Below are 25,405 nucleotides of genomic sequence, written 5' to 3' on the forward strand. Positions count from 1 at the left end.
AAATCTTAACTTAAGGTGCTTTGTGCAACCGGCCCCAGGCTCTTATGCGAGGTTAAATAACTACTTTTATTATAACAAATAAACTGTGAGTTAAGTGGATGCAGTGTGCGGACTTCACTTCTTTTGACACAGGTTAAATAACTACACCACAGTTGGGAGCAGTTGCCACTGCTCTTGTGGCATTGTGGCTCTTGACCATTGACCAGCACTTCCAATCGACGTGGGCGCGCGGCGCGCCTCGGGGACACTGGGCAACTGCTGCTGGAGGACCAAACAAGCACGCGCACAGCTCGCAGTCGGACGGAGCGGAAGTCTCGCTCCCCTCTTGACATGAAAAGCGTTGTCGTTGACACTTCATCAGCGACAATGGCGACCGAAGTCAGGCAGGAGCTTGCCCAGCTAATGAATTCCACTGGATCGCACAAAGATCTTGCTGCAAAGTATGTGTTCATGCAAAATATATTACTCGCTGATAATAATTCGAATCTTTTGTGTGATTTAGTAGGCCTATGTGGACGTCTTGATAGCATTGCTGGCAGATAGACAAGCTAGGATTAGCTTAGCTAAACATAACACGCTAGCTTTTCCTCTACGTTACCCAAGCCTCGATGTGTTGCCGTCTCTCAGTAGGAAACATTCAACTATGGTCCAATTGCATGCATGTCGTTGTCGAACGTTGGCAGTTTATTGTTCCTGGCAGTTGATATATCATACCATTGTTAGTGGCTGGCTGCTACAATGCTAACGCTAGCGCTAGCTACTAAAATACTAAAATTTAGTATGAGTTTTGAATGTGCTTCAAGCTTTATCTTTGTTTTATTTGGAAATGTCTGTCTTGCCATTGAGAGAGAGAGGCGCGCGTGCACATGTTGCATGTTTTATTTAGTATCTTCAATCTGTCGTTTCTAAACTCCTAATCTTTTTTTCAGGTATCGACAAATTTTGGAGAAGGCCATTCAGTTCACAGATGCAGATCAACTCGAATCCTTAAAGGCCTTTGTCGAAGCAAGTATGATTGCATTCTTTCAATTTGATCAGCATTTATTTGCCTCTGTATTTAAAGTCGACCTGAAATGAAAAATGACAAATTAGATCACATCCCTGGTCATAGAGTGCATAGAGTTCAATGTATGCCAAAAACAATTGACAAAAATCCAATTTCTGTCAACTGTCAATCTTCATGGCTAGAAGAAAATTCCAAGCAGGCAACATGGCTGCCTACTAGGGGTGTCAAAAATAATCGATTATAAGATGCATCGCAATGCGGACGTGCACGATTCTGCATCGATTCACAAATGTAATTTTTTTTTTGATTATTTAATTTTTTTTTTTATTTTTTTAATAATCAAATAAAATATAATGGAAGTACATGCAGTTGTTTATTTTAATTATGGATCATAATACAATGCAATTCCAAATGCACTTTTATTTTAAAAGTAGCCACACAGTGAGAAAAAAGAAAGTGAGAAAGAATAAATCATGTATTGCGCAAAAAAGTGATGCATCGATTTAAGATGCATCGATAATCGTAATCGAATCGTAGCCCTCTGAATCGTAATCGAATCGTGAGGCCAGTGAAGATTCACAGCCCTACTGCCTACATGGGCAGAGTTTCCTAGCCCATGATAAATGTTAACCTTAGCCAATAAGCATGTAACATAAAAAATAAAACAAATAATAATGTCTTTGTTTAAAGGCCCATTCCCTCAATTGTCACTGTTACTGACGCCGGTGGCCGTTAGAGTAAATGCTGGCAGCGTGTGAACGAGCTGACGCGCGGGCACCATACTCGCACGCGCACAAGCAGTTGCCTGGCAACAGCAGAGGTGTTGTTTGCTTTGTAACGTTAACTCATAAAAGTCACTTGAACACCTGGACAATTTATCGGTCAGATCAGCCTCGAGATGCCCAGGAAGGATTCTGGATGAATTATCGGACGTTATTGTGGCATGTTTGGCCGTGTTTTGGCTTAGATTGGCTGCGGGGGAATGGATAGGATATTCACGTTACCGTGAGCCAGGAACTATCCTGCTTCCCCTGTAGTAGGTACGGTACCGTGTAATGCCTGGAGTTGACCAAACTGAACAATCAAACAATGTTTCAGAGCCTTCTCCCCCGGTATGTCTTGACCAAACTGAACAGTCAAACAATGTACCGTAAGCATAACAGACAGTAGGCTAAAGTTAGGCATATTTCCGACTGTTAGATTCATTATCAACACAAGACAGTAACGTTATTAGTGGGGCTGGTGGTAATTTCTATAAATATAGACAAGTTTCCTGGGCACTTCCGGTTTGCTTCCGGTCTCGGCCGCGATCGTGTCTGTCGGTTCCGGTGTTTGTGAATACGGAGAAGCGTAACGTACTACCGTAGTAGCCATAGCGACCGCCGAAAAAATGCAAATTTGGGATCATTCTGCGAGTCTCCTATCTAATGAAAGAGTGTCTATCCCACACCCGTTGACAGTGGACACATGGGAAGATAATATGTGTAAATGGCCGAACGTAACTACAGGCAGGATTATAGCGTATTTTGAGGAATCAATGGCGGTGGACGGCAACGCGATGAACTATCTCAAAAGCTCCGAAGCGTCAGCCAGACACAGTCAGTCAGACTAACGTTAGGTTACAGTGACAGTACTCTCCTCTCTCACAGTCAGACTAACGTTAGGTTACAGTCCTCTCCTCTCTCACAGTAAGTCAGACTTAGGTTACTGTCCTCTCCTCTGTCACAGTCAGCCAGACTAACGTTAGGTGTCTCTCCATTCAAAAACAACCCAGTTTGCCTTGATCACTGCAAAACATGACATGCCGTGTGTAGCCTCCACACAATAGGGCTACACACGGTAAATCATGGTAAATACGCAGCACAATACCCGCCGTGGTAAACAGAAGAAGACTGGGATATTAACTTTAAGGCGACTCACTTCTAGACTTGAATGAAATTGTATTCACCTACTATCTGCTCCGTGGATTACCATTTTACAATTTCGGAGACGAAATTGTAACATAGCAACGTTGGTCCACAAACGTTGCTATTTAAAAAAAAAATTGGGAGATCGGGTTGGGATTATAACGTTAGTTTGCCGAGTCGCACCTGGTAATCCAGAAATGGCGTTATGGTAGGCTACCTTTGTCTACTTGTAGATCATCAAGAAACTTTAAATTAATAACGTTAGATGTGTTTAACAGAGCTGTATATCGGGTCTAGCAGCTGATCAGCAGCTCAGACAGCCTCAAACACGAGGTGATTGTCAGCTCTATAATTCGCAAAATAGCAGTGGATGGAAACGCGCACTGTGTTTTGTGACAGCCACGCACTGCACAATGTGTTCCAGAATAACCCATTGTTAATAACGTCTGCTAACGTTAGTGTAGCTGATGTTATCGATCGTTGTAAAAAAGTTTGGATATTTCGGCTGCTGCCTTCTGATGTGCTCGCTGCTGTGGACGCAATGTGGACTTAAACGGAAGCCGGCGACACGAAAGGCTGCTATGGCGCCGCCCTAGGAACGGCCCAGGAAACTTGTCTATAGCTAAATCTTATTAGTTAGCCACGTATAGCATCAAGCTAACGTTATGGTAATAATAGGCAGACTCACCACTGCAGCTAACTGCAGTCAAACAATAATGTTCCATGACCATAAGCATAACGGTAGTAACGTTAGGGTTGCATTACTTCACACAAGACGGTAATGTTAGCAGAGTTTCTGACCAGGTGGTCAGATACTTGTACTACGGAGTGACAATAAAAATCTTGAATCTTGAAAATCCATTAGCAAGCAGCTAACGTTATCTGGTCAAAACCACATTACAGTAGCTACAAGCAGCAAGTTTCCTTCATGAACCGAAAACACAGTTCTGACTCTAGTTTCCCCCCGATGTCGGTCACATTGCTGCTGTCTGGCCAGTCGGGCAGCATTAGATAAATATTTATTTATTTAGTGTGGACTTTTTCTGGAGTCTGTGTTGTTTCCTTTTGCTAGCAGCTAGCGACGAACGTAACGTTAGCCATTTCCTGTTAGCCGTCTAGGACAAGAGGCAGGCTCGTGAACGCGCAGACGTCACATCCTCTAGCTGTGGCGGGGAATGCTCACCCCTTCGAAACTGCGGTATTTCCATGTATCTTCTGAACGGCTGGTCGGAGAGAAACGCCCCTGGTCGCCATTTTTAAGTTACGTCAAGGCACATTCACTCATTGTTGCCAATAAAAAACACTTTGTGCACATTTATTTCTCGCCAGAACCGACGGAATGGGCCTTTAATGTAGATGCGAAGGACATGTAATTGGCTTGTTAACTCGCATTCCAAGAACATTGATACCGTGGCTCGTGGCCCACTCCAAGGCCGGTGTTGTGCCAAAAAGTGATTTCGCTCCGTAGGACCACGCACAGCGCTGCCTCTATGCACCCTGTGAGCCCACCTTCTCCGGGGAGACCACCTCCGGGGGAGACCCCACTGTGTCAAAAAGTGATTTGTGAAAGGTGACCGGTAGGTTCCAGATTTGTCGGGTAAAATACATTATTTAGCGGACTGCTTTCTTCCCTTGCCTGGTCCAGACGGCAGACACTCGACTTGCCTCGCATTAGTCAGTCCGTCGTCCCAGACATGCCCACTTTTCAACGGTCCAATCCAACTCCTCGCTATGTGTCCCGCCTCTCTACCCTGTTCAACTCGGAAATGCGTCATGATAAGGAAGTCACATACTGTGCAAATGGCGTTTCAGCTCGACTTTACATTTTAAACAGTCTGATTTAATCGCAGCACACGTGCTATGCACAGGATGTCTTACTATGATCCTACTGTCCTCTTTTTGCAGTGGTCAACGAGAATGTCAGCCTCGTCATCTCCAGACAGCTGCTCACAGACTTCTGCACGCACCTGCCCAACCTGCCTGACGGCACAGCCAAAGCTGTATACCACTTCACCCTGGAGAAGATTCAGCCCAGGGTCATCTCCTTTGAGGAACAAGTAAGGATGGCTATTTGTGGACAAGATCATTTGAACTTGAATATTCTCATTGAAATTACATGTTGTTCTTACACATCCAGAACATACTCTTTTTTTGTGTGTGTGCGTCCTCCAGGTGGCCTCAATCAGACAGCACTTAGCAACCATTTATGAAAAGGAGGGGGACTGGAGAAATGCTGCCCAGGTTTTAGTTGGTATTCCCTTGGAAACGGGACAAAAGTACGCTATTAGCTGATGTATTATTATTGTTGCCCTGTTCTGGTTCTCTTCTGATTGTCATGTTTTTAAGTCCATTTTACTTCCTCCCCCATAGGCAGTACAATGTTGACTATAAGTTGGATACATACTTGAAAATTGCCCGTCTCTACTTAGAGGATGATGACCCAGTGCAGGCAGAGGCCTACATCAACAGAGCCTCACTGCTTCAGAACGAGTCCTCGAACGAACAGCTGCAGATTCACTATAAGGTACACAAGCCGCTCAGTGATGCCGTGGCCTCATATCGCCTTACTTTTCTGGACAAACTTGGAAAGTGCAAATCAGTAAGCAATGTCTAAACTGACTGAGCCAAATCTGTCACGCCGTGTTTCTTCTTAGGTGTGCTATGCTAGAGTCCTAGACTTCAGGAGGAAGTTCATTGAGGCTGCACAGCGGTACAACGAGTTGTCTTATAAGTCCATTGTCCATGAGAGTGAACGTCTAGAGGCGCTGAAGCACGCCCTGAACTGCACCATACTGGCCTCCGCAGGTACTGCACAGACTGCTGTGTTTACGCTTTCAACTTTCAATGAAGGTTTTGAGGGAATTGCTGAAAAACAAAAGCCCCCCCCCCCCCCCGTTGCAAAGCCAATGCCCAAACCTGCTGTACACGCAGAGGCTTTAACTGCTACATTCTTTATGACCGATTGGTTGTTTTGCCAACATGTTTCATAGGCTAAATATCGTCTTGCCTTTGTTCACTCTGAAGGCCAGCAGCGCTCCCGTATGCTGGCCACTCTGTTTAAGGACGAGCGCTGTCAGCAGCTGGCTGCCTATGGTATCCTCGAGAAGATGTATCTGGACCGCATCATCAGAGGCAACCAGCTGCAGGAGTTTGCCGCCATGCTGATGCCTCACCAGAAGGCCACCACAGCAGATGGTGAGTCAGATGGTGAGATAATTAGCGTCTACCTGGTCTGTTACTGTATGTTGGAGTCATTAGAGGACAGTCTGGGCCTGGGATCAGGGGGTGTTTGGGGGGGGGGGGGTGGTTATGCCTATGCCAATGCCAATCGTGCAAATGTAATATCTGAAATAATATTTTTCTGTTTGCCTTGTTGGCAGCCAAGTAGCTTTTGGACTGGATTTAAGCATGCTTGCATCATTTGCTTTTTAACTGCATTTCATGTGTTTCAAAGGAGGGAAATCAAAATGATGATTCCCTTGTTCTATTTTGAGTCTTTCAGGTTTGAGATCATCTGAAGTCACATTGCCTCTAAGCTGGATAGATTGGTTGGCTAGAGTGAATGCAAGACAGCACAAGGTTTTGCTTTTCTGTGTGTGCACTTGCTAACTAGTGTATTATAGGCTACGGAGTGTTTGTGTGTTGTGTGTGTGTGTGTGTGTGTGTGTGTGTGTGTGTGTGTGTGTGTGTGTGTGTGTGTAACTTAAAATATAAGATATAATTAGTATTAACAATACTGTACGTTATATAAAATGTTTAAATAACACTGTATAATGCAAAGCCGTCTCATGAAGAGCCAGTAAGTTGGCAGTTCTTATTACAACTATTACACTTTGGTTGTGTTATTGCAAGCGTGTCATGATGCACAGATCCAGGCTGTGATGTGGGTTGTCCTCTCCTCTCTGTCCCAGGCTCCAGCATCTTAGACCGAGCGGTGATTGAGCACAACCTACTGTCCGCTAGTAAACTCTACAACAACATTACATTTGAAGAACTGGGGGCTCTGTTGGAAATCCCCCCAGCAAAGGTGCGACATGTATGAAAGCATTCTTATGCCGGAGGCGTACTTTTTCATTCTGACAGCATTTTTCTAGATCAAAAGCTTCATCAGACTACTTAACAATCACTATAAACCAAGTGTTTTCAAAGTCTGAGACTGTGGGACTCCCTCCAGAAAAAGCTTGGAAAAAGGCGCCCCCCCCCCCCCCCATCGCTCAATTCCTGGAAGCCTATTGGATCATGATTATGATATTTGGTCCTATAGACACTCAAGCGTTGAGTCAAGATAGTCTGATTGATATTGTGGTTTGACAGACTTCAGAATACACCAAATGCATAGAAAAGTGTCTGATGGCTTTTTTTGCGTTACACACGGCTGTAGTAATGACAGCAATAAAGTCCCCGTGGTTTCTTTCTATCTCTACCGTCCACAGACGTGAAGGGAGCGAGACGGAGGATACAGTACGTCAGCAGCACAGGAGATGTGTGGATAGTTAGGAGAGACAGGTGAAACTTTCTGACAGCTCCTCACAGCAAAGTCTGTTCACCTCGTTTTTTCTTTTGTTTATTATTACAGGCATTAACGGCAGCATACAAACGACAACTCTGGGTTTTTTATTGCTGTCATCGCTATCGCGTAATGGAACAGACACGACAATAAGGCCGTTACTATAGTTGTCAGCTGCAGGACGGTATGTCAACAATATGGCGCCGTCCGGGGTTAGCGAATAAGGTCTATAAGCTATCTGTCAAAATGTTGAATAGTGCTTGTGCTTCACAGATGTGGCTTGTGTAGCTGTTTGTCTTCACGTTGTGAGCGCAGAAGCCAGTGAACTGTGCTTCTGTTTTCCCTTCAGGCTGAGAAGATCGCCTCCCAGATGATCACTGAAGGACGCATGAATGGCTTCATCGACCAGATAGATGGCATCGTGCACTTTGAGAGTGAGTGTCACTGGCCAGTGTGTCGAATCCATTGAATCACAACACGAATGTCTCTGTCGCCTGATAGGTGTTTTGCAAAATTAGTAATCCACTTAAGTCTTATTCAGAATGCTTAAATGAGAGGATAACTTACAAAGAATTTTTACATTTCCGTATTGCAGTATACAAGTCACTTAATTCCCGATTCCCGATCACGATTTTCATCTAACCACATGTTTGTTTGTTTTCCCATGAATAATTAAGATGATAATTGTTGTTTTATTCTGCATGCAACTGCTGCAGTATCTCTTGACTCAGCTGAGAGTTCGGGCCCATTTGATGTAAATTGCGCTGTGCATTGAGGTGTACATTTGGCAGTGCTAAACTGCTTTGTGAAGACAAACCCCACTTGACTGTAAAACATTTGTTTTTAATTTGCCATGTAGGTCAGCCAAAGTCGCGTCCACTTCCTGTTTAGGCATACGAACCAATGGATTTCATCTGCCTTTCTTTTCTAAAAGCTCATAAAAGATTGTTTTACTTGGTCAAACGAAGCGATTCAGCTATATTTAGAATCACGGAAAAGAACATTTCACTCTGACCAAAACTTTAAAACAAAATTATTTTAACCCGCAATATAAGCATTCTACGCATTATAAGAATTTTACGAAATGTAGATGGAAAAAAAGAATGGCAGATGAAATCTCTTGGTTCGTATGCCGAAACCGGAAGTGGGTGTGACTTTGTCTCTATTGATCAAACTGCAAAAATCAATTGATTGTCCTCTGGGGTAGACCATTGCGGTGTGTAATGATGGGGAAGATTAGATGTTTTGTCCAAATAGAGTACCGCAGGGATGATGTATTTTTGTAGGCTTAACCAGAAATCGCCGTCATTTTGGTTCTTCAGTGGAAAAGTCTATGGGGTTTTAGAATGGGGATTTCACTTAAATGCATAAAATCAGGTCTTTGGTTAACAAAAGTTTATGGGAACACGAATTTGGGTTCAGCAGGATATTCTTCACAAACGTTAATCACTTTTATCCCTTTTGAAGCGTTTTCTAAAAATCGTGTTAAAAAAAACGCATTTATGTTCCAAAAGTTATGTTTGTGAAGATTATCCTGCGGAAACCAAATTCGCGTTCCCATAAACTTTTGTTAACCACAGACCTTATTTTAGGTATTTAAGTGAAATCCCCATTTTAAAACCCCATTCACTTTTCCCCTGACAAACCCGGAAGTAACCCGGACTCATTCCTGCAGTTCTCTATTGGCCCATTTCCACCGCTGGTATCAACGCGGCCCCGCACAGCTCGTCTCGCTTTTTTGTCTCATTCCACCGATCAAAAACGTGGACAACCCGGGTTGATCGGGGTTGAGTCGTGCTGCTTTTGGTCCCTGCTCTGTTGAGGTTCTAGGGCTGTGGACCCGGTACTATATGGTGACGTGAAAACACTGCAGACGACTGATTGGTCAGGCAGAATCGTGTTTACTGTAGGCATCTACTGTCAATACCAGTTTAGTTAGCTTACCTTCTCTTCTGTTATGTTATTTCCATCAGTCTTTTGTGTTGCTGCCTTTGGCGCTGGTGAAATAAAATCGATCTCCTTGCTCAGCTTTAACATGCGCTCCTCGGGAAGCCCTTTGTAGTTGGCTCCGCTAGGCCGCAGGCGAAGCCGCGGTCTTGCCTGTTGAGCTGCCGCTGGGGTTCTCCTCGTAGCGCCTCCCGTCCCCGCGCAGTGCATGCATGTGAGTTTGAGTAACAACAAAGTGATATCCATTCTCCTAGCCGATTGTCACATTTTCCCATGTACACTGTAGGTCATTTAGAGGCACCAGTATTTCATAATCAGTTTAAAAGTTCCGTGTATTGATTTCAATTTAACGTTATACTTATAGCCTACTTCGGCTATGGGCGGAGGGCAGATATGCAGTCGCTATGACGACCAGGTGTGGGCGGAGGCAAGTAAACTTGCTATGGAAACAGAGTCTATATCAAGTAGAGCCGAGTAATACCAGATAGAGTGGAGCTGTACTGTGCTGTTATATGTGGTGGAAATGAGCCATAGACCACTATCTGTCAACGGCTTTAGAATTTGACAACTCATGCAGTGGAAAAAATCAAGACTACAATTAGGTCTTCGCTGTTAAGATTTCTTTGGGTAGTTTAATCTCCAGCAAAAAATGTCAAGTGCAGCTTTGGCCAGGTGGGGGCAGCCTGTTGAAGCAGGACTGAGATTGTGTGAGACACAGCCCTGCACACAATGCATGCTCTGCTAATATGAAGGGGCAGCAGTGCAGGCATTAACCAAAGTACTTTTCAAGCTCTAACTAGGGGTGGGACAAAATATCGATGCTCACGGTATCGCGATATTTCCACTTGCGATACGTTATCGGTACACTGGCACCAAGTATCGATATGTTTTTTTTTTTTTTTTTTTTAATAAACAGGCTAAAATATTATGCTGTGTGTGGTAGTTGAATCATAGTTTCAAGTTGACGTTTATTTATGTTTGTAGTTGAAACAAAAACATAAATACTGTAGGCTACATGAATGGAAATGTTTGATCATTAATATCTACTTTTAGAAATTATATAGGTTATATAGGTTTTCTTGTTTTAATAATAATAATAAAAATACTTAATGTGTAACTTTTCCTCCGTGCTATCGAAAATGGTATGAGTGAGTGAGTGAACTCTGAGAGAGTTCATGTCAATTCTGCTAATAAATACACAATACCTGCTTCTTGCCTTTTAGGGGTATTTTTTTCTCTTCAGTTACACATATCGTGATGTATCTTAGGTTAAATTTCTTCCAATATATCGATTATCGCAGAATCGCTGTATCGTGATAATATCGTGACCGTATCGTGAGTTACTCCACGATTCCCACCCCTAGCTCTAACATGTAAATGTGTTCATATTCCTCCCTCCCCCGTCCTCCTCTACCATCTCTTGTGTCTCTCAGCTCGTGAACCCCTTCCCACCTGGGACAAGCAGATCCAGTCTCTATGTTTCCAAGTCAACAACCTCCTAGAGAAGATCCGCACGGCCGCTCCAGAGTGGGCAGCGCAGGCTCTGGAATCCCAGATGACCCAGTAACCATCTCCCACACCGCTCCAGAGTGGGCAGCGCAGGCTATGGAAACCCAGATGACCCAGTAACCATCTCCCACATATTCCCCCAAACTCCGCCCTCAGCCAAGCCCCCTCCCACCTCGTCTTTTGTCTTCCTTACTCCAAACTCTCACCATGTCGTCTCTCCCAGTAAGTTAACGGAAGCCCCCAAGGGACACTCTCTGATGTCATTGTCACTCTCTTCAGATGTTTCCCTTTTTTTGCTAGATGTTTGGACAGCATTGTTTGTTCACTCTTTGGCCACATGGGAAATGGTTCAATCAAGACTTGCCCCTCACACACACACACACACACACACACACACACACACACACACACACACACACACACACAGTGCTATTATTTAATCTCTACTTCATGGTATTTATTTCATGTGTCTTATGGCATGCAACTCGAAAAATACCTACTGCATATTGGAGTTAACAGCTTGCTTATGATAATTTAGATGTTTTTAACATTAGTCCAGGAACTCAAATATATCAATGGACTTATTGTATATTACAATTGGTCTATTTAAAACCTTTGCAAACACATTCTCATGTTTTGAATTGCTTATCCCACATAGCAATACCTGTCAAGTGCTTCTTGATGTATTGCTTCATGTAAACCGATCTTATTACACGCTGTTATCAACAAGGGGGATTAAACTTGCAGGCGAGAAGAAGTGTGCTGGGTTGTGTCATTTTAGAATGAAAGGTTAGCTTGCTCGCTCCTCAAGTAGAGCTTTGTTGAAATGTTTCCATTTTATCACCGTTCGTACAACTTCCTCGCAGATTCCTCGTAGGTTGTGTTCCAGCAGTTTTCTCAGCAAGGTCCGCTCTTAGCTACCAGTCTCTTTGTCCCACTTTCCCTGCGAGGCATGTAGCCTAGTCAGAGAGCTGCTTGATCACAGTGTTTAGTACTATTTAGGACGTTTGAAGCCTTTGTTTTGGTTGTTCTACCTCATGCTCTTGCACAGCACACACTCTTTGGGGTAGGTGACTCCATTGGACCCACACACAGGCTCAAAGATGAATGGGCATCGTGTCACTTGGTAGTTGTAACATCCAGGCTAAATAGATGAATAGGGACTAATTCTTGATTTTTCATCAGCAGAGTGGGAGGGAATGGGTTGAGTCCTTCCGCACCTCACGTGAGATGGGGGTTTCCCAGAGCCGTAGCTCCGCCTGCTATTGGTCCGTGATCGGCAAGCTGCACGATCACTGGACAGGTGACCTGTCAATCACCCCCTTTTCTATCGTCTATTTTACTCCAGACGAGTTATATAAGCCATTTTTATTTTTATTTAACCAGGAAGTCCCTTGAGATTGAAATCTCTTTTCCGAGGGAGACCTGGCCAAGACAGGTCAGTTACAGTTACAAAATTAAAATACAAATAAAACAGACAATTAATACAAACATCAAATACACAAGAGACTAAAATCCAACTCGGGTTAGGCAGTTGCATTTCTCGGTTACAAAGACTTTTAACATGGCTTTAAATTTCCCCAAAGAGACTAGGGTTAGTTAGATGAAGAGAGCTCTGCAGATTATCCCAGGACCAGGGAGCAAAATAGGAAAAAGAAATTACCCCCCTACAGTTGTTATGAAAAGGTGAAATTAGCTATATAGATCAAAACCGTATTAAGGCCCAGGCTGTAAAGATGCGTACAAGTGGGGCATTTTAACATGGGGGTGAACGGGAACGAGGGGACTTCTGAGTCCTGCCTCAAGTGGCCATTCGAGGAATTACAGCTTTCGGGGTTACTTACACGTCTTCGTGGGAAAGGGGCAGAGCTTGCCCACTGGTCGGGACCCAATTTGGGCCGCGGACCCGTGGGGGGTATCAAATGAATTTGCTTACTTAAAAGGCAGCATATGATGAGAACAAGGAGAGTGGATTTAGCGGACATGGTGACAAGCTTCATTGTATATCTAGACTGCCTTTCTGCCGATGGAAGTTTCCTCATTTCATTTCATGTCAAAGTCCCCTCTATCGATCTATCGCAATTCCAACATCCTCTCTCTTTCGGTCTTGCTCACTCACACACAAGCAAGCACTCTCATTCTCTCTCTGTGTGTGTATGGACCAACGTCTTCTAAACATTAAATTTCAAAGCCCAACCCTTGATGCAAACATGAAATATGTTAAAATGACAAAACAGTGAATTGAATTGATCAACAAAAGGTAGTAATGAATTTGCTGGTAAAATATCACTATCCAAAAAAAAATCTGATCTCAAAGTAAACGGGGGGGGAGTAAGGAAAGTATTTAAAATGCCTTTATTGAAGGGATACAACATTAGAACATGAACAATTGTGTATCAACCAAGACCAAGGTTTGCATCTGGATTACATTAGTGATGGTAAGACCAGTTATAGAAGGGACACTCCACTCTCCACCTGTAAGTCCTGTACTACTCGTCGTCATTCATTGCACAGTATACGCAAATCGAGTTGACTATTATAGAGATACGCAGATAAAATGTGGTTATTCATGGTAAATCATTACAGTATATGATACATTGTTCTCCACCCTCCATGTTTGTCGCGAGCGACTTAATGTTTTAACTGCCTGACTGGAACAGATGAATCACATTTCCTCTGAAGTCAGAAGAGAAGAGTTGACAGGAAAGATCACACAGTCGACTTGCATTAAAAATCATGTATAGATCATCTTGTAAATGATACAAATTTCATCAATAATTTTACATCTTTATCAGAAAGAAATCTGGACTTCTCAGGTGTCATGGCAGCATCTAGGAGAGATAAAACAATGATTAATAATATTTATATATATATATATAAAATAAGTCATGATGTTGCTTGGCATCCATAAACATCAAATCAGATTAAGTCATGTGTAGCCTAACTGTTGCACCATGGGATTAGCCTGGGTAAACCCAGCCTCCACGTAACCTCCATGTGCTATCAATCACGAAGACTTACGCTACAGGCATAGTCACGTTGAAGGCTGGGCTACCATGGGATGGGACCTAACCTTTGTTCACTTGTCATGAGGGGAATGATAGTTTTACAGTGCTCTGTAAACGTTAAGATTATGTGAGGATCATGGATGTGAGCCTGTTCAGAGACCAACCCTCACCCAAATCAGAAAATGCCTTGGTCCTTCCTGCGATCGATATCTCTCTTCAGTTGACAGATGGAACACCAGCCACAAAATACTGTTGACATGAAGTCACTACACAAGGATCCCTGGGGAGGAGAGGGGAGGGTTATTCCAGGAAGCAGCAGTTCCAATCCGACGCTCGTTAGTTATTAGTATTATTTATTGTTTTATTTTATTAAGGCATAGTATATCAAAAGCCGACAGCATAATCTCTGCTGGGTGGCTCACACTTATTTTGCAGCGTGCCCTCCCAGGGTGAATCATATGAATATGCGTACAATTTGGACACGGCGGAGTGAATTTGCTAGCTAGGCTATGTTTTTCTCTTAAAGCCATTCACAATATATCATTGTGAAGCAGTTATGTCAGAATTTGTGATATGATCATTTAATGGTCATATCGAGGGGTGAGAACCAGAGGGGCGTAATATACTATCTATGGGCGTAAGTGACATTTGACCAACTTTACAGCAGCGCCAAAAAAATGACCATACTTTGCCCTGACTTTATTAAATTCAATCTTTAATGAGACACTGGCAAGCAAAATGCACCACAACCTTCCAACTATGTAATTTAGGGACTTATGTGACTAATAACTTACAAACATGTGGTTGACAATATACTTAATGAACAATATTTTGACATTCATTGAAAAAATATATTGTTTTTTGTTTTGAAGAAAGTCATCGGGGCCAAAATGGCGTAAATACTTCAGAGTGTTCAGTCTTTTGGTTTTTGATGAATAACTCTGGATTGGTTTAGAATTCACATGTGCCCTTTTGGCAGTAGGAAGAGCTCATCAAGAGCTTTCATTTGATATATATAACTAATTTTCACCCAAAATGTCACTTAGGCCCCTCTGGTTTTCACCCCTTGATATGTACTAAGTCCTACGCTACAGTCAGTTGTAGATATCCAGTGAAAACCTACATCGATGTTGTATTTGGTGCGGTATTGCGTGCGAATGGCCATGGTTGTCCCACACAGGCAGCACTCGTCCATGGCACTGGCGATTTGGCAGCCCAGACACCACATGCAAAACATACCACAGCAGCCTGGAACAGAAAAACACATAATACAGAATATATTGAATTAATCAGAGGTGGAAAGTACATTTGCTTAAGTACTGTTTTTAAGTACAATCCAGAGTTAGTGGCCCTTTAATTAATATTTCAAATTTTGTGAGACTATATTTTTCTTCCACTACATTTCAGAGGGAAATATTGTACTCTGTCCTCTTTGTCTGACAGCTGTAGGGGTTACTAGTTGCTTTGCAGAATCAGGTTTTACATGCAAAACATAGGCTACACTAAGCTCATAAAGTATGTTGTATTGTTAGTGTAAAACTCTGCTGCAGTATATGGAGCCGTTAGAGCTAGTAGCCTACAATGAAATACTTCTTACAGGTGGGACAATCATTTCTATTTGTACTGTATTTGTATATTTTTGTAGTTACACCTAATGTTCCTCCCAGTAATAATAGATAAATAATAATAATGTTAGGAAATAAAATCTTAAGAGAGGGGCAAAAAACCAGCACTCAAAATAATTCCTTTTGGTTGTTTTATTTACCTTCAAGCAAGTGACAATGTACGTTTCGGCGTGGAGCCTTCCTCAGCATTGTCAAATAAAATAAAATCTTACAGGTTACTCTGAAAGAATGAGGACTTTCACTTGGGATACAGTAATTCAGTTGCCTGGTAAGTAATTCAGCACATTTATACTTATTACCAGCCGTGACAGTGTCGGCTGGTATTATTTTGCTGGTATTGTTTTCGCCTTGTATCTATGTGGGCCATATCTTAGTTATGCCCAATGCAAGGGCAAGTGTTATCTTTGCTAGTTTCTAGTAGGGGTGGGGGGAAAAATCGATTCACCTAAGTATCGCGATTTTTAATGTCACGATTTTTTGGATCGATCTTTTATTCCAGAATCGATAATCGCAAATAAAAAAAAAAAAAAAAAATTTGGGTGCTTGCAGTCAGGCCACTCACTGAACAGCAGGCTAGGCGCCGCCTACTGGTTTACTAGTGGTTTTATTACTTTATTAGTTAGTCTGAAGTAATAATTACACTTCAGGGTTAAAGTGGGTGCATCTCATTGTAAAATTGGACTTCAAACGGCCCAAATCTGGCTTCAAACGGCCCAAATTTTACGCGCGTTGGCCCATATCGGCCTGGCCTGCTTGGTATCTAATGCCCGGCCTGAATTATGATCCCAGTCCGCCCCTGTTTTTAACTATATCGCCCAGCCCTACTCATGATATATAATATACAGTCTCTAGTGTATGATTCAACTTTTCCCATGTTCTAATCTAGTGTAAAAAAGCAAACAAACTGAAAAAATAAAAGAAAAAAATAAACAAAAATCGCAATAAATCGTAATATCGAATCGCAATAATCGTAGAATCGCAATACTTAAGAATCGCAATATAAATCGAATCGGCACCCAAGAATCGTGATAGTATCGAATCGGGAGATAAGTGAATCGCCACAGCCCTAGTTTCTAGCACTCAAAATATCAATTTTATTCATTTTAATTCATTACGGCTGGGTCAGTACATCAAAGGAAGTGTTTCAGCGACCCAGTGCTAATTAAAAGAAAAAGTGCTAGAAACTAGCAAAGATAACGCTTGCCCTTGCACTGGGCATAAGACATGGCCTTGTATGTGTGTGTGTGTTTTAGTCTGTGGACAGATTTTGCCAGCGCAATGGTGTCAAAACCGTGCAAGATGCAGTCAGGAAACCTTACAGGTGTGTAGTTGACGTAAAAATGAAGGTCGAATTTGAAAATGGTCATAATCCGATCAAGCCCCAATGTTAATTGCATTACATTACATTACGTCAAGGGGGTGTTAATTACATTGCCTCCGTTGCCCCTCCCTCTGGCCGTGATGCCCTGAGATCCCTAAGGTCACCATGGCAGTTCCCTGCTACCAGCCTGCTACTGTCAGTTGCTTTAAAAGTGCTTTATCAGTGGTCTCATTTTAATGTAGCCTGTCCTATGCACAGGATGTGTTCTAAATGATTGTCTGTTAAGTCACTATAGTTAACACAATGGTGAATGAGCATATGTCCCATTGATGGAAGCCTTTGCATTTTCAGTATTGCTGCATTTATGAACTTGGTGTCTGTGGTGACGCAGGGTGGGCGGAGCTAACACAATAGACTCACTCTGCAGGTTACTGTAGGTTCCCAACAACTCTTGTGTGAAGTAGGTTAACAAGCTACTTTTCTTTTCGGTCTCTGCTAGCATTACAGGTGGTTACTCTGGCCGAACAAACTGACTAACGTCACATAACAGTTTGGATCTCACCTGCAATCACCACTCATCACCATAGGTGTCACCCAAGAGAACAAAACTTAAATCTTACGGATTATAACTTGTTGAATGCAGGAGTTTTAGTTTTATGTTTTTCCATGATGCAAATCGCTGCTACTCTTTTACTTAACTCAAATCAACTCTCAATAACTGTCAAACTAGATGACGGTTTTGAAGTCATTCATCTAGTTTGACAGTTATTGAGAGTTGATTTGAGTTAATGAGTTATTAATTTGAGTTAGTGTGGACCAGTGATGTCACTGGTCCACACTTTAACACTCAATAACTGTCAAATTAAATGACAGACTTCAAAACAGTTTACAGTTTTCTGATATACTACTGATGTTCTTATGATACAAAGCTGGTTGAAAATGGGCAGAGTGTTCCTTTAAGTAAAGGATTTGAGTTTCCACCACTGTGTGATTCCTGCTTAACTAATCCATGTTTGTATAATAATTGCTGTAGGCCTATTATCAGCAATCCTACATTTGAATCTCCAAAAGAAAAAGATTATTTTCTCCTCATAAGGAGAGGCTTACAAATTCCACAGTCATCGCAGCAGCTGAACAGGCCCGTCTGGAAGTCGGAGCGCTCGTATGGGCCTGGTTGGTTGGTCACAGCCATGTCTTGCATCTCTGCTGGATGAAAAGGGCCTTTCTCACTCACTGGTCATATTCATAGACAGTTTCAACTTGACAACATAAAACATTATTCTAAATGGACCAAAGTTTACTTCCTGTTGCCATGCTTGCTAATATAAAAGCTAACAGAAAATATGTTTTTGCGTCCAAACTGCTCCCTAGCAACATAATTCCAGTGAAACCATGATCCTTGCCAACAGTGAACACTGAAAATCACTGTCTTTCATACAACAGAGATAACGGTGAATTAGGCCTCTCAGACATCAAACAATGTGGAAAAGGAACAAAAGTGATCTGCTTGGGGTTTCCAGTCAAGCAGGAGGTAAGTCTTACCAGATGGTGCAGTTGGAGAGTTGAAGGACGATGCTTGGACCCTGCTCCTTGGACAGTGTGAGACTGGAGGCAGTGTGAGTCTTTATATTAGAACTTATCACAGCAGATGACTGACGTGGGCACAGACCTTATCACCATGGGACTATTTTATTGTGTACAAAGACTACACACCTATAATAACGCTACATTATGGGCAATAAACCTTGACTGGATAACTTCCTGGATAACCTACCTCTAGAAACACCACCCTTCCTAGTCACTTAAGGTTTTTGGTTACATGGATGCGGATTGAATACAGTGAGTTCCAATAAGTCTTAAGTAAATGTAGGCCTACATTTACGGCATTTATCATCTGAAATATGAATGTATTTGATCCCTCAGTTATGCCGTCCTTTGCCTGTAGGGTTAACCGGAGCCATTTCAAAGATCAGCTCACATTAGTGTGCTCTCTGAAGAAATACGGGCACAAAATATCCCTAGTTTCTCTCTCACATCACACATTTTGTGATGCCTTCTGCTTTCAAGAGAGAAAGATAGAGATGCATTAGTATTGCAATTAACATTAACTTACATGCAATTATCATCATTCAAACTCTTTGAAATGCTTTTTTTAAAATACAGTACTACTAAAAACCCAATAATGCAGGTAATGGAAAACAAGGAGGTGAAAGTAATTTGAAATCCGTGAAATGCTCATTTGAGACACAAGATGTCGCCCTTACCCACAAACTAGGCGACACCACCTCGGCCTGCAGGCTGCAGGAGGCCGTGACCGAGCTGGCTGTAATGATACAGCCAGGCAGCTACATAATGAGCGGCTGTAACTGGAACTCTGCACTAGGCATGATTTTCAATTTCCTACAGCCTAAAGATAGACGTGGACAAAATTATACAAAAATACACTCGGCCGCCATTAGTCCACAATCCACTGCAGACCCCTAAAAATAGGCCTACTACATGAACTTTTCACCAGACAGTCACTCACACAGACCAGAACCATTGATCTGAACAAGCCTTACAATCTGATGACTTCAGCTGTAATATGCTACATTTTGAGCAGTGTAGGCTACTTGTAGCCTACCTATTATGTAGCCTACGTATAGCCTACACACAGTGGTTCTCAAATGGGGGTGCGGGGACCCCCAGGGGTCCTTGAGGGGGTTCCAGCGGGTCCCCAAGCCAAAAGGGGGGTAATTTATTTTTGCTCTAATTCCATTCATAAGTAACACAATGACTATTTTGGTCATGGGTTTTATACACTTTCTGTAATAAAACATCTAGAACTCAACCTTATTATCATATGGGGGACCATAGGACAAAATCCTATCAAATGGGGGTCAGTAGTCTAATTTTTGTCAGTTTAGGGGTCCTTTATGTGAAAATATTTGAGAACCACTGGCCTACATACAGCCTGCGAGGTAGGCCTATTGATTGTCAGCCCTGATGTACTAGTTGAGGGTAATCTCACTTAAACTGTAAAAGTTTACCAACACTTACACTTCTGTTTGCAGAATAGTTTCCCCACTTATTTTTCCTTATTTTTTTATTTTTTTGCTGAAATGATTTTTAATTAGGAAAATTCATAGTGTATCATTTTTATTAGGTTACCAGGGTGATGTCACTTAAATGATGAGTGTCTTTTAAGGGCGGGGAAGCAGAATTTTGATTTTTTTTTTTCTGAAAGTGTAATTGCTTTTAGTTGATAGTGGTGATTGTTGAGGTCAGGGTTCACACCCACCTTTAGCCTACCACTAGCCTACCTCACTGACAATAAAATAGCAAGGGCGACTTCTAGTGAAAATGGTAGGCTGTTGTTGTAATATTGATGTAATGGAGACATTGCGAAATAGTTTTCTTTTTAAGAAATAAAGTTTATGTAACTCGTATTGCAGGCAGCCTCCAGCCCAGCACTGATAGACATGCGCACAGCTGATGGAAGAGGCACATCTGCACTGACGTCACCTCCAGCCTGAAAAAGCTGCCAATTTGAAGCTGCCTGTCCGGGACGGGACGGGACGGGACGGGACGGGGCTGGCTGGGACAGACCCGGTCTCTGCACTGTAGTGAAGGGAGCAACTCTGCTGCTGTTGCATGCACTTTGCAAAGCAGTTTGTGGCATTTCGCAGAATCTACCCTCTGCAACCTCAACTCCCTTTTTTTTTAAGCCCTCTGAGTGAGCCACCACACCAAGTCTAGATGATAAAGACGACAGATAGGCTGAAAATAGACCCTCTTCTTCTTCTGGAGCAATCCCGAGAGACTTTGGAAGCTGAATACTCTCGGTGCGAGGTAGCCTTAGCTGTTGCTGTGTTTTGGTGTGGAGAGAGAGGGCAGAATCATCACACTCCAAGTTCTGAGGATGGCAGAAGGCAAAAGGAGATGATCAGAGGAGAGCCGCCTGCTTTGTGTGCGGAACTTCAGAGCAGCAGAAGCAGCCTTTGTCCGGGGCTTTTCCTGCACAGTTGGACTGGAGCTGACACTGAGGATGGTAACTATCTTTCACACTCGACTCTGTTTTCATGGAGCAGATTCGACTGACCATTTAAATCCTATCAGACTGTTTACACACAGTGTGGGCTACTCTGCATATTGGACTGGCTGCGCTTTCAGACAGAGAAGATACCGATACTTTTTGTTTAGGGGAGGGGGGGTTAAGAAGTTCAGTTGCGTTAAAACAGCGATGCAGTTTAGACGTCTATGTGTCAAAGCGCTCGCGCTCTGTGTTGCACAGGTCTGCACACTGTCGGTCGGCTCGAGCTCAAACAAACTCACCAATTATCCGCTTGACGGCAGACAGACAGCGTATTTCACACATTTTTGCGACACTTCGAAGTGATGTCATGTCATCCGGTTTATTTTCATTCCCGTCTCGAGGAGTCTTTGCGGTTGTATTTTTGCGGTAACGTTACCGGTGTTTATAATGCATACGGGCCGCGTGCCAACTGTCTGGGTCACAGTGGCCAAGTAGGTAGCGCGACTCGAGCCGCTGTCTGGGCTCGTGCAGCAAGCTGCGCGTGAGTTGCACCATCCTTATGGACTCTGTCAGTGGTGTGTGGTTGTGCCTGTGTTATAAACAGTGTAGTATGGTATACTCTTGCAGACTTCAGGGAGTAAGATCATGACCTAGCCTGGAGAGCTGTTGGTCATTGGCTCTGACATGGCTCTTATCACAAGAATGCCAGTTAGGAGATGGGCATCACTTTTATGGCATCAACATCTTTATCAAAACCAGGAATTCACGTATTTTGACCTTGTTTATTTGAGTCACCTGAACTCATTTGGCTTTGTTGAACAAATCAGTGTATTCAGAAGTTAACAGGACTGACAGCTGTCTATAGACTTTTTTTTAACATGACTAGTATCCTGTTTAACTCAAAAGATAATAGGCTGCAACACTGCAAATTATTTAGCTAAAGCTAATATTTAGTTACAGTTAATCAAACAACACTGCCTGCTCTACACCACTGCTGCTTATGGACGGCAGAGCTTTGCAGTGTGTTTGGAGTGAATTGTGACTTTCATATACTAGAGATCTTGCGAGCTACACGCGCTTCATTCCTAGGCTCGCCCGCTACACGGCCTCGCCCCCCGTCCTGCAGCTCGCCAAGCTGGCCCTGCAGCTCGCATTCGTAGCTTGGCTGCTGCGCGGTCTTGCCCGCAGCTCGGCTGCTGTGTGGCCAATGAGACCAGCATTACTGGTGATGCCAGATTTATGACATCACTGATGATGTCATCAGTGGGATTTATGACATCACTGATGTCACAGTGGGAATTCATCAGTGGGATTTATGACATCACTGATGATGTCACAGTGGGATTGGGATTTATGACATCACAGTGGAACAGACAGAGAGACAGAGAAACAGACAGACAGATCCCTAGCTCCCATTTATATACTGACTGATGATTGACTAGTCTGGTCTGGACGTCATGCATCACCCTTACACCTCGCTTCTCTGACGTTTCTGTGTGTAGTCGTCTGCACATGCTGATGCTGCTGTGAAGTGTGTTGAGTAGACTGTATTAGGGCTGCACAATATATCGTTTCAGCATCGTCATCGCAATGTGCACATGCGCAATAGTCATCGCAGGATGTGCAATGTCAAGTAATAAGGCAAATTAACCCAAACACGTCTGCTATACAATACTAATGCTATAACTTTGTTGCTGTTGATACACTTAGCTCACTAGCATCCATCCAATCACTCTGGCTGCAGCTAAAAAAAACGTGTTACTATGTCACCATGCAGGTTGGAGAGCTATTCCAAGTCATTTGGTGAAGATTCTTGTATTGTTTTAATATCGCAATGTATATCGCAGAAACAAAATATATATATCGCAATGTCAGTTTTCTCCAATATCGTGCAGCCCTAGACTGTATGAGCTTTGACTCGTCACCACAATGTGAGTGGTGCCGCTATCTGCTATGGTGATTAAAGTGAAAGTCTATCAGTGCAGATCAGTGATTCTCAACCTTTTCCCTGTCAAGCACCCCTCATTTAGTCCACATTAGAGCCACGACCAGGTTTTGTTTCTTTGACCCAAATCTGAGAATATTGATTATCGTTAGATATGATTTTGTACAGAATTCCGTGACTCTTTCTGTATTGTAGGTAGAGAGGTAACAACAGTGAGACTATGATCAAAAGTCATTCTTCTACCTTCTCCAAGTGTGTTAACGTCTGGTAAATTAAGTAATATGGTGAAGTTCAATTCATCAGTTGGCCCCCTGGAACCCCCTCGACGACCCCTGGTGGTCCCCGGACCCCACGTTGAGAACCACTTGCCACAATGTTGAACACGGTCAAATGCTGTGCTCAGTGAGCATCCCCGAATCCGGCTCGCATCAAACTCGATGGAGCTGTGACCTTGAACTATGCGTTACCTTCATGTGTTGAGCTATGTGTCAGGTTTGTGTTGAGCTATGTGTCAGGTTTGTGTTGAGCTATGTGTCAGGTTTGTGTTGAGCTATGTGTCAGGTTTGTGGGTAAGTTGTGCTTGCTTGTTTTCATTCATTCAGAACGGGCGACGCAAACACGATCGGGTGAAAACTGTGGGAAATGCAAAGTAGTTTAACCTCTGAACGATTCCTTCGCAGGAATGCAGATGGATTGGCCGAGACAAGTTTCCAATATAGATCTTCTTGGTCGGAGTTCCACCTGAAGTGACGTGGGCTGATGGATTACAGTGTTGCCTATGAGTCGCTGACATGAGAGCCGCTGAGATGTGGAAGTGTTCACTTCCAGGTGAAATCTGAGACCTGGACGAGCCATCAAGCAGAGTGAGAACATTTCACAGCCAAGGAGACAAAACCATGGACTTGTTATGGTGTGGCGTCGGAGCGACCGTGTGCTTCTTTTAGCCTGTTTGTAGCACCCTCTGCCCCCACCCCCCCATGTCACATCTTTCTCTGAATGATGGAGATGTTGTGGAAGACGCTGACGTGGACACTGAGCCTGGTGGTGATGGCTGCTTCAGAATTTCAAAGTGTCAACAGACTGTCACACAGCTCCCAAGGTAATGACTCTCCTCCTGGTGCCCAGACAGGTGCATGGTTGCTGGTGGTTGGTTGGTTGGAAAGACCTTGAAGCAGCCTCTTGTGACCTCAATGTTTTGTTTGACCACATGATTGGTGGGCTGAATCCACTATCTTGCCATGACCTATTTTCATTTAAACCATGACGTGACTTGAAGGGACACGTCACCAAAAAATGATTTTATTTTGCACATGATCTCACCCATATCTGAAAACTGTATACCGTTTTGCAGACATTCATTTGGTTTGATAGTTACTGAGAGTTAGCTTGAGTTAAGTGTGGACCAGTGATGTCATCATCACAAGACTATACGCAATGATTCTGTGCCTACTGACATCACTGGTCCACACTTAACACAAACCAAATCTCAATAACTGTCAAACTAAATGGATGTCTGCAAAACTGTTTACAGTTTCTTTTAACTTAACTTAACTTAACTTAACTTAACTTAACTTAACTTAGCTTAACTTAACTTAACTTAACTTAACTTAACTTAACTTAACTTCTCTCTTTTCTTCTCTTCTCTTCTGTGCTCTTCTCTTCTCTTCTCTTCTCTTCTCTTCTCTTCTCTTCTCTTCTCTTCTCTTCTCTTCTCTTCTGTCCTCTTCTTTTCTGTTCTGTTCTCTTTTGTCTTTGCTGTGAAAGAGGAGTTCCTGTCCTACTTGGAGCATTACCAGCTGACTGTTCCGGTGCGGGTGGATGAGAACGGAGAGTTCCTGAGCTATACGGTGAAGCACCACCGCCCGGGCCGCCGGAGACGGGGCGCGTCGGCGGACCCCCCCACGCCGGACCCCCCCACGCCGGACCCCCCCACGCCGGGGCCGCTGCCCGAGCTGGAGCGCGACCCCCCGGAGGCGCGGCTGTTCTACAGACTGTCAGCCTACGGAAAGCACTTTTACTTCAACCTGACTCTCAACCCCCACCTGGTGTCCAAACACTTCACGGTGGAGTACTGGGGGAGAGAGGGGCTGGAGTGGCGTCACGACACGGTGGACAGCTGTCACTATGTGGGATTCTTGCAAAACCAGCACAGCACAACTAGAGTGGCGCTCAGCAACTGCAAGGGCCTGGTGAGTACAATTATAGGTGCCTCTGTGTTCTTAGTAGTTCACACTGTCTGACTGCTGTTTGAGTCACAAAGAGGTAGTTCACACTGTCTGACTGCTGTTTGAGTCACAAAGAGGTAGTTCACACTGTCTGACTGCTGTTTGAGTCACAAAGAGGTAGTTCACACTGTCTGACTGCTGTTTGAGTCACAAAGAGGTAGTTCACTCTGTCTGACTGCTGTTTGAGTCACAAAGAGGTAGTTCACACTGTCTGACTGCTGTTTGAGTCACAGAGTAGTTCACACTGACTGCTGTTTGAGTCACAAAGAGGTAGTTCACACTGTCTGACTGCTGTTTGAGTCACAGAGAGGTAGTTCACACTGTCTGACTGCTGTTTGATTCACAGAGAGTTAGTTCACACTGACTGCTGTTTGAGTCACAAAGAGGTAG

The 25,405-nt window shown here is 43.3% G+C and overlaps 3 protein-coding genes across 6 annotated transcripts in view; 2 read left to right on the forward strand and 1 right to left on the reverse strand.

The window, feature by feature from the left end:
• The first annotated feature begins 305 nt into the window (after positions 1 to 305).
• Positions 306 to 11,695, forward strand: cops4 (COP9 constitutive photomorphogenic homolog subunit 4 (Arabidopsis)). Of its 3 annotated transcripts, none has more exons than XM_083641944.1 (10): positions 306 to 440; positions 930 to 1,005; positions 4,819 to 4,970; positions 5,086 to 5,189; positions 5,284 to 5,437; positions 5,568 to 5,718; positions 5,938 to 6,120; positions 6,825 to 6,940; positions 7,770 to 7,854; positions 10,801 to 11,694. In XM_083641944.1, coding segments are annotated over exons 2-10 (1,080 nt in total). In that variant the 5' UTR covers positions 306 to 440; positions 930 to 1,004; the 3' UTR covers positions 10,935 to 11,694. The 3 variants fall into 3 exon arrangements, with proteins under 3 accessions (XP_083498070.1, XP_083498069.1, XP_083498068.1); XM_083641943.1 differs by having other exon boundaries at positions 312 to 440; positions 930 to 1,009; positions 5,938 to 6,108; positions 10,801 to 11,695; XM_083641942.1 differs by having other exon boundaries at positions 312 to 440; positions 930 to 1,009.
• A 2,364-nt stretch (positions 11,696 to 14,059) lies between these two features.
• On the reverse strand, positions 14,060 to 18,022 carry LOC310781340 (placenta-specific gene 8 protein-like; the record flags this gene model as incomplete). Its single annotated transcript, XM_083641951.1, has 3 exons — positions 14,060 to 14,164; positions 15,008 to 15,132; positions 17,938 to 18,022. The coding sequence occupies 3 exons, from the start codon at positions 18,020 to 18,022 to the stop codon at positions 14,060 to 14,062; spliced, it is 315 nt and encodes a 104-aa protein (XP_083498077.1).
• A 5,764-nt stretch (positions 18,023 to 23,786) lies between these two features.
• Positions 23,787 to 25,405, forward strand: part of adamts6 (ADAM metallopeptidase with thrombospondin type 1 motif, 6) — a gene marked incomplete at both ends in the record, with an annotated part of 103,102 nt that continues 101,483 nt past the window's right edge. For both annotated transcript variants that reach the window (XM_083641939.1, XM_083641938.1), the window contains 2 exons: positions 23,787 to 23,889; positions 24,555 to 24,979. In XM_083641939.1, coding sequence (XP_083498065.1) covers positions 23,787 to 23,889; positions 24,555 to 24,979 — 528 coding nt within the window. The remainder of the gene's footprint in view (positions 23,890 to 24,554; positions 24,980 to 25,405) is intronic.

This window comes from Poromitra crassiceps (genome assembly GCF_964638095.1).
Source record: "Poromitra crassiceps genome assembly, chromosome: 8".
Lineage (NCBI taxonomy): Eukaryota > Metazoa > Chordata > Actinopteri > Beryciformes > Melamphaidae > Poromitra > Poromitra crassiceps.

What these genes read in the sequence shown, in the direction of transcription:
- cops4 (XM_083641942.1), top strand. Translation starts at nt 331, where the DNA reads ATGAAAAGCGTTGTCGTTGACACTTCATCAGCGACAATGGCGACCGAA. An exon ending in TCATCTCCTTTGAGGAACAA is followed by an intron (nt 4,971 to 5,085) that starts GTAAGGATGGCT and finishes TGCGTCCTCCAG; the next exon opens with GTGGCCTCAATCAGACAGCA. An exon ending in TGGCATCGTGCACTTTGAGA is followed by an intron (nt 7,855 to 10,800) that starts GTGAGTGTCACT and finishes TGTGTCTCTCAG; the next exon opens with CTCGTGAACCCCTTCCCACC.